The sequence below is a fragment of the Phaseolus vulgaris genome, chromosome 3 (genome assembly GCF_051622355.1).
Source record: "Phaseolus vulgaris cultivar YP4 chromosome 3, ASM5162235v1, whole genome shotgun sequence".
Classification (NCBI taxonomy): Eukaryota; Viridiplantae; Streptophyta; class Magnoliopsida; order Fabales; family Fabaceae; genus Phaseolus; species Phaseolus vulgaris.
In genome coordinates this window covers 3,493,390-3,507,104 of record NC_143500.1, presented here as the reverse complement: position 1 = coordinate 3,507,104, position 13,715 = coordinate 3,493,390, and the positions used below count along the sequence as shown (strand labels likewise).

The window sequence follows — 13,715 nt, the reverse complement described above, 5'->3', positions numbered from 1 at the left end:
AGAGCAACCCTCTTAACCAAGCATTGCTCCAAACACAAAACAAAATCCGACCAACCTAATACAAAATCAATTATTCTTAATCGAGTGTATGCAAACTAGGGGGTCAAGACACGAATATGAAAAAGAAAAGTCAGCTGAGGGAACTTTCGAAGTTACCAAAGACCGAACTTTCAGTTAAGCCAGAGAGTAAGTTTATGAATGATCAATCACTCTACCTTTAAAAAAATGAGGGTTTTATTCACTCCTCTAAAGGAAAAATGATTACCAAATTATGATTGTTGAGTGTGAAGTGAACCTTCTCTTCATGTATCTCTAAAATGAAAGAGTCTCATTCAAAGGACGAAATTTGAAGAATTTACACAATTTAGGATAAGAAAATTATAACACAAACTTGACAAAACAAAATGATTTTAGACAATTTAGGATAATAAAAACTAATGATTGAAAGGAAAATTTAAAAAATCCAAACCAACTCAATAGAAAAAACTATAAAAGATTTCTAATACACAAATGTTATAAGAAACCACACAATTTGTTTTTCTTTTCAAGAAGTGATAAACTCTATCTTTATCCATCTATATATACAAAAAAAAATTAGTATTTAAAAATATATAAAAAATTATGATTGTTTTGACACACAGAATAATTAAATTACTTATGCACATTAAATATAATTCATTTAATTGCATTTATCTTTTGCAATGAATACAACGCGTTTAATATTAATTATATTAATTAATTAATTTAACATCTATTTAATATATATATATATATATATATTAAATTAGTGATATATACAATAACTTTAATATAAACACGTAAAAAATAATTAATGTGATGATTATAATATATTAAATTAATGTTATATATATATAATACATTTACGATGAGGTATCATGAATATCATTAAATATAAATCAAGTCTAAAGATTAAAAAAATAAGAATTTACTATATTTATATTGACTAAATTAAATATTATTCTAGAGAGTAAAATTTTTATTAATATTTTAATTATTAATAAAATTTATAAACTAGTTTCTAAATTGGTATCTTTTAGTTACCATGGTTTTAAATACCAATTTAGAAACTACTTTATAAATTTTATTAATAATTAAAATAACTTTATATATCAATAATTTTTTTAGTTTTTAAAATAATATATAATTTAGTCAATATATTAACTAATTATTTTTTATCTCTAAAATTGGTTTCTATTTAATGATTTCTTATGAATTTTAAAATTTATAAAAATATATTAATAACTAAACAATATTAGTTACTATTAAATTTAATATATAAATATTTATTAAATACATATAATGGTTACAAATGGTAAATATATAGAATAATTTATATATTAATTGATAAATTTAATTATTTCGAAAAATAAATCAGGTTAGAGAGTAACTAACGTTACTCCTTATCCTATTTCTCTATTTTTACTAATCTAATAATTTTATAAATTAGAAGAAAATGAAGGACTAACATAAAAACAACTTTTTTTTAAGTTTCTTTTTAGAGCAAATTTAAAAGTGTTATTTTTTTTTATCTTAATATATATATATATATATATTGATGTAAAGTAATTTTAAAAAAATACAATATTTATTGTTTTGGTACAACTCTTTCAAAATATTATAAGTATTAGTTGTCTCTTCCACATAATTTTCAACTTTTTTATAACTGTAATATGATTATGATCAAGCCTCTTCCACATTAGTGAGAAAATGAACATTGGATGAAGAAGGAGGATGTTAACTAGTTTTAAATAAATAAATTTATGTATAAAGTATATTTTGATTGTAAATTTTAGAAATTAGAAATTTACTTTTATTTTCTCTTATGTGTAAAATAGGTGCAAATAATAACATGTATTTGGGTGTACAATGTCCATAAGAAGTTGGTGTGAATATTGGATGACAAAGAAGCAAAGAACATTTTATGCACATAAACTTGTGGAAGCATGGATCAATCTAAGTCCTTAATTTATATATCTAGTTGAGTTTTAAAACGTAAATTTTCTTTCCTTGTTTGTTTAAAATTTTATGTTAATCTCTTTAAGTGCCTATACGTGCATTTGAATGTAATTTTTAGGTATGTTTGTATTTCATCTAGCTTAAGAAATTTGGCACATGAAAGCAATAAATAGTCATTCATTTTATTTGTAAGAACTTTTGGATATCGAACAAAGTGAGATATTTCTAAAGAGTTTTTAGAGTTCTTTGAAAGAGAGAAATGATTATCTTTTTATTTAAGCCTTATCTTGAGTAATTGTATTCCGTGTTGACTCCACCAACACTTATTTTGTAGCTTCACCAAGTGGTGTGACAACTTTCATCCAACCATAAGTTTTTTTTAAGGAAAAATTCAACATCTTATGATTTTGAAAGTGCTAAAAATACCTAAGTTCAAACACGATCATGTATCATACGAAAGACTATTGTTGTTCAAACATAACAGTTCATGTAAGGTGCAAGTGTTTCATTTGAAAGAAAAAAAAATTATGTAATTTTTCCCTACGTTTGACATTGTACTTTATATACTTTATATATATATATATATAATATTATATATATATATATAATATTATATATATATATATATTTGTGTGCATGTACTTTTTGGATGCATGAAATGTCCATTAAACTTAGATGAATTTCTTTAAGACTAAAGTATAGAAGGACGACCTGGTTAAAGCAAAGAGTGCAAATAGAAAATATCAAGTCATGTCAAAATTGAAACCCAGCTAGAAATGACAATTTTCGACGAATAATAATAAAAAAGGAGGAGACAAGCATGATCAAACTAGCGTTGACAATTTTCAACCAACAGTAATGAAAAATGAGAGACAATCATGACCAAAGGAACATGAAAAACATTAGTAAGAAAGGAAAATGTGACTCCTATTTTTGGTCAATAGGAAAATTCTTTTATTTTACTTAAAATTTTAATTTTTCCTTCCTTTTTTTATTTTTAAAATTTCCAATTGCTCATTTACATTTAAATATAAAGCTTGTGGTTGATAGATTGACTGAAGTGGCAGCGAAATTCAGTGAGGCTGAATGTGCAATGAAGACAAAGAGGTTTGGCCAACCTTCCCTAGGTTCGCTAGGCCAAATAGGCTCAATAACAAAAGAGATTTGGGAGAGAATGAGTATTCAAGTTTTGAACTCTTCATCCAATATATGCAAATATGAATACATGAGTGAAATTTAGGGTATTAATAGATGAAGGTAACTTGCTCCTTAAGCTACCATAACTCTGGTTAAGTAGACTTACCTAAGGTAAGTATGATGGCTTAAGGAGATTGTGTATGATCCTTTTAGATGCTCTAGAAGTCCATATGTGTGTGATTAGTTAGGGTTTCTAGAGTGTCTTTCTTTCATATATAAAATATTCTTGAAAAGAAATCAAAATATAGTTCCCCTATATAGATTTATTCTAATATTTATACAAACAGTTCATATGTCTTTTATTCTTGTGTATGATGTCCTGAATGGTCCTCCATTATGAAATAAATATATATATATATATATATATATATATATATATATTGGATATGATAAATTTTTTTCCTTTTATTTTAGTTGATGTAAGTGCTCAAATTGATTTTATATAGAACATTTATAGTCATTGTTGAATTTATAAGGCTTTTTATGTAGAAAGTATAAGTATATTGATTGTTATTTAACCATTTAGATTAATTTAGATTGTGTAGCCAAATATGATTACATTTAGAGGTAATGTTATTTATTTATCCTTAAATATAATTTATGATTTTGACCAAGACATTCTATACACTTATTGAATAAATATAAAGAACCACCTTATAACATAAAAGTTTGAAGTAAAGTGTTTCGAATGAGTTAATTTTAATTGTAGTAATAAATTATATAGCAAGTATAATTTGTAGTTATTATGAACTTTTCTAAATTGAAAAAGTGTATATAATGCAACATATAGAAACTATTGTTTTAAACAAGTTTAAAAGTGTTACCTTATATAGGTTAAGATAATATGAAATAGAAAATTTGATATTATAAGATAATGTGTAAAGAAATATGTTAATATATATTATCTTATATTTCATTATTATTATATTATATTATACCGCATTACATTATTTATATTATTGTACATCACAATGTAGCATGAATACAATAGCCATTTCGCAAAAAAGAAAACACTATCACATGTTGAAACTAGAACAAAACAAATCACTTGAATCCAACACAATAGTTCATAGATTGATGCTAATAATCAGAACCTATAAGAGCTAAGAGAAAATCTTTGTAATGGCCTGATGTATCAGAACGAACAGCATTAGTTAATGGTTTTCCATATTTCTTATAATATTCTATTTTTATGTATTGCATGTCAATCTCAGTTCTTGTCACAATTATCCTTATTAGTCTTGTATCTTGAGTTCCCACACCTTTCATTGACTTGCGCAAGCTCTACCAAAAAAAAAGACATAGCTTAATTAACATTTATTTTGTGGGCATGGATTCATATATAATTTGGAAATATTAAGGAAAAAGTAATCTTAGAAGAGATGCATGCATAAAAGATGATGATGGAGTAGGGCTAGTTAAGTTGTATAGTGCCTTAATATAAAATAAATTGTATGTAAGAAGATGGAAAGAAGAAAGAAGATGTTTCCATACACACAAGAGAATAAAAAATATCTTCTTTCTTCTTTCCATCTATTTACATGCAATTTTTTTATACTTAGTGAACTAGTAGTGAGGAGGAAGGTGAGTGAAGAATAGATAATGTTTGATGAAATATTTGAAAAAAAACAATTAAATAAGAAAATAATTAGTTGTTGTATTGATTAAATTAGATACTATTTTAGAAATTAAACATTTTGGATATTCAAATTAGTTTCTATAATCTCTGGTCGATGTATGATCTCTAGTCATTATTAATAAATAGTTTTTAGATTGATATCTAATTAATTATCAAAGTTTTAACTATAAGCTTTAGAATGTAATTAGTTAGTAGCTAAAACTTTGGTAGCTAATTAGATACCAATTTAAAAACTATTTATCAATAATATAAACTACTTTAGATATCAACAATTTTTCTTTAGTTTTGAAATAATATATAATTTAGTCAATATAATAACCAATTGTGTTTTTAAATACTTTATTCTGAATTTTTTTCTTGACACAAGTTAAGGTTTGGTCTTGGATCTTGTCAAAGGTATCATCAACGAGTTTCTTATTCTCTGATTGGTGGCTTGAACCCCTAGTATGTATACACTCAATTAAAATTTACTGATAGGGCGGCGGGGTTGGTCCTTGAAATTTAAATTGCTTTTAGTTGGTTTTGGCAAGGTAGCATGTTGAGATTTTTTTGAATTTTATGTTTTTCTTTTGTTCTATGAGAGTTGGACCATTCCTAAAGTGTACAATATTTATTATATCTTTTCTTGTTGATAAAAAAATTGTTTTTTTTGTCTAAAACATTTTATTTTATAAAAAAAAAACAACAAAAATGCATAAACATTTTGCAAACAAAAGGTAAAACTTGATTGAGATAGAGCATGATGAGAAACCAAATAGAAAATTCATAGGAACTTTGGAAGAAAAAATACCTTGGCAAAGTAAAGAGCAGGATCAGTAGCAGAACGCAGTATGGTCAAGAGATCATTCTGAAAAGAGCCAGATGTTTCTTTCTTTATTGCCTGCAACATGAGAACACAGTCATGAGTTGAGAATTAATGTTGAGAATCACCAAAAAGAAATGTTCTTAATTAACATTTTTGACCTTTTCCAGTGAGTGTCCATATGAAGCTATGTAAACAGAGTTAATTGCAGCCAAATGTGTGGTACTTTTCTCACTAAAAATCTCTATGAACATCTTCTCATCAGTTCCCATCCTTTTCTCCCCTGCTTTGTAGAGCTTTTTTGCATCTTCCTCTACAATTGCAGGGTCCAACTCTGGCCCTTCATAACGTGGTGTAGTTATATATGCAAGCAACAACTATATTAAAGTATCACCATTAACATCTCAACATTTTACACAACTTTTCACTACTCTCTTATCAACATTCCAAAACTACCATTCAAAAAATTATTAAATTAAAAACAATTTTAAAAACAAAAAATAGTTAGTCAAAGAGTTAAAGAATTAGTAGATATGATCTGCCCAAAATGACAATGGGTTAGGGTTATGAACTTAGAATAAAAAATTTGACGATCGATTCGATTCCATGATTCTAAGTTCATTTTATACCGAACTCAACCGAAATGGGGTTATATACATTCCTATTATGAGAAAGAGTCATTCAATTCGAACGTATCTAAATAGATACTATTTTTATATATAGATTTTTGCATCCATTCTATTTAGGATTAAGAATATGTGTAATTGAATCTTTTTTTCACTACATTGACTAATTTAGGGACTGAAAAACTATTAGTATATGAAGTAGTTTTTATTATTAATAAAATTTATAAACTAGATACGAATTTAGAAACTAGTTTATAAATTTTATTAATAATAAAACTATTTTACATACTAATAATTTTTTTAATTTTTAAAATAATCTCTAATTTAGTTAATATAGTGATTAACTATTTTTTTACCTCTAAAACTGTTTTTATTTAATGAATTTTTTTAGTATACTATGTCCTCTTGCAAGAATTATTAGTCACAAAAATTTAAATTCAGAAAATTACAAGGATGTATCATAGCAATATTTTTTTTATCAATAAAAAGGAATAAATAAATGTGAATCACTTCAGGGTTAGTCCAACTCTTATACAAATTGAAAAGAACCTCCAAAACCTATCCCCTAAAAAGTACCATAGCAACATAGTTCCTTAACACATTATTATTGAGTTAAAAATAATATATGAAGTAGATCCAAACTTTATTTAGTACAACTCACTTGTAACTTTTTGTGTATTAATGTATATGAATCATATATAGACAATGCACAACCAAAAATGTGTTTCAAAAAGATATAGGAGGGGTTTGAGATAGAAGAAAACACCTTTTTATGATCACCATTGAGTTTGTTCTCAATATCTGTCTCAAGAGAGGAATGATAAGTTGAGAGATAAACTTCTTTTAATCGTCTAAGTTGTGATGGAGTACGAGAACATATAGTTTCTGTTAAAGCTTGATTATCAACAACTGTTGTACTTAAGGCTTTTCTCACTATCTTTGCATCCCTAACTGGAGGATCATGCAGCCAAAGTGATATTGCTTTCTGAAACCATTTTCAATCAAGATCACAAAAAATTAAATGTTTTTCATTCTCACACGAAATTGGTTTTTGTTCCTAAGTTCAAATTTTAGACTTGTTAAGTATTTGTAGTAAAAAAACCTATTAGAATGAATCCTTATCCATTTTTTTTCGATGTAACAAACAAATTTTCAATGTGGACTATATTATAATAGTATAACATTCATGTTAGTGATTAGTCAACATGAAATATTTTAACATCCTAATCCACACTGAAAATATGTTTGTCAAGTAAAAAAATGACAAGAATTCATTCCAATAGTTTCTCTACTACAAGTAGCAGGAGTTCTAAAATTTGGACTAGAGACAGAAAACTAATTTTGCATGAAAAGTAGAGGAACGAAAAAATATATTTAATCAGTAAATAAAAAACTTAACACCTCATTTATTTCATTGTTAGTGAACCACAGAAACAAAAATACCTAAATAGAATTATGTTGAGGGCAACAAAATAGTGAGATTTGTCTAAGTACCTTGACACTCCCATGAAGTTCTTTTGATAAGCGTTTGGAAAGTAGTTCAGAGAAAGTGGTTTCATATTCTTGTTGAATGAGACTGCGTTGTTCTTCATTTCTATGAGCTAAGATGTTTATAACTCTAGACGTGTCACAACCAATACCTGCAAACAATAATATATTATAAGATTACTAAACTTATGATTTTTTTAGGAGAATGATATATTGTAAAAGTACTTTAACATGACATAATTAATAAGGAGAAACACAAAAAAAAAATTCAAAAAAAAAGTTTCTTTGCGAGTTTGTGTGTGTTCTTAAGAACCTTTGAAAGCTTTATGCAGCTTGACAGCATCTTCTCGAGGTGATGGTATGACTGGAGGTATGCTCAAAGTTGACATTGTCAATTTTCTCTTCTTCTTTATCTCTCTCAAACAAATTCAATGTTATTGCATAGATTATAAGTTGTTTTGTTTTGTCATTTGCTTATGGCATTTTCAATGAAACATGCACAAGAAACTTTGCTAACACTTCTTGCCAAACTCAAATGCAAAATATTACTAATATTGGTGTTTTTTTCATCATCTCAAATTTAGGTCTCAAAATATGCATCAACTAATTTAGAGGGCAACAATCCACAAATATAGTAAACTAGAGCAATGGCTAATCTAGAGTTACGTATATCCTTTTATTTTGATTATGGTATAAATATAACAAGTCATTCAATTATTCTAACATTGTCAAAAAATTAATTTAGTCAAGCAACTTTAACAAAATTATAGAACTTTTTTATGATGTTATGATTAAAGATAATAAAAACAATACCTATTTTTTTTTATGTTTCGTTATCTCCCATACTATTTGAAATCAGACTTCTTAGCAGTTGGTTCTTCATGAAGTTGTTATAGTAGAACAACATTTTAGAGAAACTTTTATGATGATATTGATTTTGAAACACAAGAGTATCTAGTTCTCTTGGATCTTGTAGGTTTGGTTAGAAATTCTCTTTATTGAAACTTCTCTTTGTAATAGAGTCGGAACACCCTTAAGTGTTTCATATTATTTTATTTATATTTTGTGGATAAAAAAAATGTCTGATCAATCATATCATAAACTTTATTTGATATTTCAACTTGTATATAGTACAATACATTTTCTCTCTCTTTCTTATATTTTCATTTTGATTGAAACATGAATATGTGTGATTGAATCACCAAATAAATAAATATCAGTATCTAATCATATATCAATTTAAAAATTATTTTATAAATTTTATTGACAATAGAAGTTAATTTATATATCAATAATTTTTTTAGTATCTAAAATAGTATATAATTTATTTAATATAATGATTAATTATTTTTTATCTTTAAAATAAATTTTTATTTAATAATTTTTTTAGTTAATATTCTAAAAATTACAGAAAGAATTGAGTTCCTAGTTATTTTAATGTATGGATTCTTCATCTATTTTTTCATTTATTTTTAGGGTTTGATTTCCACTTTTATAATTACGAGATGTGTTTGTTTGGATCTAGAATCTGAATCATCGTTTTGAAACCAGAGCTAGATATAAATATTGATTAATTTTATTTTTTTAAATTAATCTATTCACTGCAAGACAATTATGAAATAGAAATCAATTTTTAGAGATAAAAAAGAATTAGTTGTTACAGTGACTAAATTGAGACCTTTTATATGCTAAAATTATTAGTTTTTATTATTGTTAAATGATTTTTAAATTGATGTCTAATAGATACTAATCTAGAAATCATTTAACAATAATTTGTTTTATCAACAATAAAGAATGAATAAAGTGAACCACTCTAGGATAGTCCAACCCTTATACCATTTAACAATAATAATAATTTTACGTTTTTGTAAAATTCAATATATTTAAATTTATATATACAATTAATCACATTTATGTTAATTTGATGATGATTGAATCTGCATTTTTTTACCATACAAATTGGAATCTCATGTCGATATCTTTTCAATTAAAATTTTATTTCAAATTTAATTTTGCAAGTTTAATTGAATCTGTTTCTATTTTATTTCAAATTTAATTCCATAATTGCAATTGAATCTATTTCAATTTATTTTGAATTTAATTTTCTAATTTTAATTTAATCTGTTACAATTTTCTTTCAAATTTAATTCTCTAATTTTAATTAAATCCATTTCAGTTGTATTTTGAATTTAATTCTACAATTTTAGTTAAATCTGTGTCAATTTTATTCCAAATTTAGTTTTATTTTGAACTATCACTAGAATCACTATAAATGAACAGCACCAAACTGTCACATGATGCAAATATAAATAACCAAATCACTTATTCCCATGCTTGTGTCTTCCCAAACATAACTCCACTTTCCCAAAAATGGAAATTATGTCATTTTCAATAAAAAAACAATTTTTTACAAATTAAAATATTAAAATTACTTATATTTTAAAATCACTTATCAAGGATTATGTCAACAATCACTATACATTTCCATTTAGCAAAAAAGACCACATAGAAGTTAAGAAAAGAGAAATGAGATTGAAAAAAAGGTAATAATAATAAGATAAATCAGTGTATTAAATAATAAATTTATATAAGTATTACTTAATCGCTATAATTCACCATAAAAAAATCATTAAATAAAAACTAATTTTAGAGAAAAAAATAGTTAATTATTATATTAATTAAATTAAAAACTATTTTAGTGATTAAAATAATTTTTTATTTTTAAATTAATTTTTATTATGATTAAATAGTTTTTAAATTGGTATCTAATTAACTACTAAGATTTTTACTACCAAATTTAGAATTTAAATAATTGGTAGTTAAAACCTTGATAGTTAATTAGATACCATTTTAAAAATTATTTAACTATAATAAAAACTAATTTAAAAACAAAAAATTATTTTGGTCTAATGGTCTCTAATTTAGTCGTTATATCAACTAATTATTTTTTGTCCTTAAAATTGATTTTTATTTAATAATTTTCTTGTATTAATTCTTAAAAATTAAATTTATAATAAATTATTTATTCATGTATATATATTATATATGTTAAAGTTGGAGACATATATATATAATAACAATAATAAAAATATGAAACATGCATACTCACATTACAATAAGTAAATTACTTCATATGATAGTCAATCTTAATCACGTAATAATTCATGAATGCAAAAAAAAAGGTATCTATCTATCATATTAAGAATTTTCTAAGCACTATTAAATTTGTAAAGTAGACGTAATTACAAATTTTAAATCACACTATAAATTACATATAAATGCCTTTAATTTTACTTTTACTTTAAAAAAATAAATATTTAAAAATATAATAAATAAATGTATAATAATCAAATAATGAAGACATGTAATTAAATACTCATTAATAATACCAATAAAACTTATTATTCTTTTCCAATTATCTAATTATTATTATTGTTGGTGGTGGTGTTGTATTTTTAATTTAATAGATAAGATATTGCTTTCAATAATAAATAATTTGTACCAATATTATGATTGAAGAAAATTGTATAAAATGTTTTTATTGAGTAAAAAGTAATGGTTAAACTTACTTTTTATATATACGTTTGTGCATATGTGGAATATTTTTTAAAATAGAAAAAAAGTAATATCCTTATCTAATATTAGTAGAATCACGCCTGTGGTGTTGACATTTATATAAAAATATTAGAAAATAATTATCATAAGATAATAATTAAAATAATAAACATAAAATTGTACAATAAAATATATATAAAAAAGTAACTATTGGAATTTATATATAAATGTGATGCTATTCTAAGTCATTAATAAGCAAAATAAAACATCTATTTCAGCATGAGAAAATGTACTTATAGGACCACGTAGATTCATATGTACACCAATTCTAACACTTTTTTTTATTATTATGTTCCTTCCTTTGTGTTTTCTAAGCATGCATAATTCACATAATCATTTTTTCTCCTCAATCTTTGGTATCCCATACTCCATATTTTTTTTAAAACAACATAAAATCATTTATAAATTACGTACCAATTATTTAGATTCTAAATTTGGTAACAAAAACCTTGGTAGCTAATTAGATACCAATTTAAAAACCATTTAACAATAATAAAAACTAATTTAGAAACCAAAAGTTTTTTTAGTTTCTAAAATGATCTATAATTTAGTCACTATAACAACTATTTTTTTTTTCTAAAATTGGTTTCTATTTCATGATTTTCTTGTAGTGTAAGTTTAACCAAAAAACATTGTCTAGAATGTAATCAAAGTCATACCAAATTCATCTCTATACTTAAAAATAAGATGTATATAGTAAGGTGCATAATTGTTCAAATCCAACTTAAACACAACAATTAATGTCCAATGTGCTATTTTATAAATAAGGAAATATATGATTCCAACAACATTCCAAACAAATTTTTAAGCAATGAATTGATCTTGAGATCAACCATGAGAGCAACATAAAACAAACATAATTAAAAATATTTTATCTATGAGATATATTTACATTGTTTTTAATTTTACAGCTCGAAAGATGAAGACAATGAGTAATATATGTCAAGCATATATTTGTGTGAAGATCCTCTTTTTCACATTTTCAAACACATTATGCTTTTATCCCCGAAGATTCCACAACAATGGTCATATACTTGAAAACCTATAATAGGATAAGTTGCTAGACATTCATCACCAAGAAATGTAGAACAACTATAAGGTTTACAATTCCTTTTTTTGTAGTAGTATGTGTAATCTTTCCTTAGTAGGAGTGTGCTAAAACTCTTGTATTATTCACGAAGTTACACATCTATGATATTTTTTTTTCATATCTTCAATAATCTTGTTAGTAATCAATAGTGATAATAAATAATACTTGTGTTCTCAGTCTCAAGGAGAGATTTAGAAAGAATAATGAAGAGTGATTGGTGCACTTTTTTGTAATCAATGTCCTAGACTCTTTCATCCAATGTAAAATTCATGAATTTTCCAAAGTTATGACCTAGATAATTGAAAATCGACAATAAAATATTTGACAATGAATTTTGTCCTTCATCATTGTTTCGAGGAACTCTTGTCTTCTTTGATAGAATATAAGTAGGATAATAATAAGAATGAAATGTTGACATCTCTTCGAGTAGATAAGTTTTGACAAATTGAATCCTCTGCATGTGATTTGTTTGTAACAATTTTACTTTAATGTACAAATAAACTTAAATCCTAAAAAAGAAAAGTGTCAAACATTAATGAAATTTTGTCTTCTCTCAGCATTGATAAAATTTTTTCTCTAAATAATAGACAAGACTTTAAAATAAAAGAGGAATATTTAAATAAAATTTTAGAATTGAAACTTACATACCCACTCATTTAAAATTTGTTTTTTCTGAATACTCAAAACAATACTATATGTTTTTAGTATAAGCTAAGTCAAAATTATATGATTTGAATAATATTTTCATACTACAAATTGTAGACTCTTTTTATTTGGTAATTCTTTTATCCATTTTCAATTCTTACATTTAATAGTAAAGACTAATAAAAATTCAACACTATTTGAAGAGAAAAACACATTTAAATCTAATGCTAAAATGTTATAAAAGAAAAGTTTAATTCTAAAATATATTTTTAGTCATTGAAAAACTAAATTTTATTTTTGTTCCTAATAGATTGTTTCTTTACTTTTGAAAGTTATTGAAATGTTTATAAATTTTATATTTAATTTCTGAAAATAATATTTTTATATTTTGTCTCTATGGTTATATTAATCCAACTCTTAAAATAGTTTTAAATTTTTTCCTTAATTTTTTAGTTTTTTATTAATATTTTTTCATGATATATTATGTAAATATATATAAGGTTATGGTATAGAACAAATACAAAATAATAAATATTTAGGATCAAATTTCAAGAAAAAAAAAAGATGTATTCGAGATAAAGAAAATTTGTAAATGTTTTAGGAACATAAATTAAAATATATATTCAAATTATTTAA

General features: G+C 24.2%; 1 protein-coding gene across 1 annotated transcript; it reads right to left on the bottom strand.

Moving 5' to 3' along the window:
* Window positions 1–4,254: 4,254 nt before the first annotated feature.
* LOC137805733 (annexin D5) lies at window positions 4,255–8,118 on the bottom strand. Its single transcript, XM_068605666.1, has 6 exons — window positions 8,043–8,118; window positions 7,736–7,881; window positions 7,008–7,226; window positions 5,777–5,992; window positions 5,604–5,693; window positions 4,255–4,458 (listed from the first exon to the last, which is right to left on the bottom strand). The coding sequence occupies exons 1-6, from the start codon at window positions 8,116–8,118 to the stop codon at window positions 4,255–4,257; spliced, it is 951 nt and encodes a 316-aa protein (XP_068461767.1).
* Window positions 8,119–13,715: the final 5,597 nt, after the last annotated feature.

Bases quoted from the DNA above. Each gene is read 5' to 3' on its own strand.
- LOC137805733 (XM_068605666.1), bottom strand. From the start codon at position 8,118: ATGTCAACTTTGAGCATACCTCCAGTCATACCATCACCTCGAGAAGAT. The intron at 7,227-7,735 runs GTACTTAGACAA...AAATGGTTTCAG, and splicing joins AACTTCATGGGAGTGTCAAG to AAAGCAATATCACTTTGGCT. The intron at 5,694-5,776 runs GTCAAAAATGTT...CTCATGTTGCAG, and splicing joins ATGGACACTCACTGGAAAAG to GCAATAAAGAAAGAAACATC.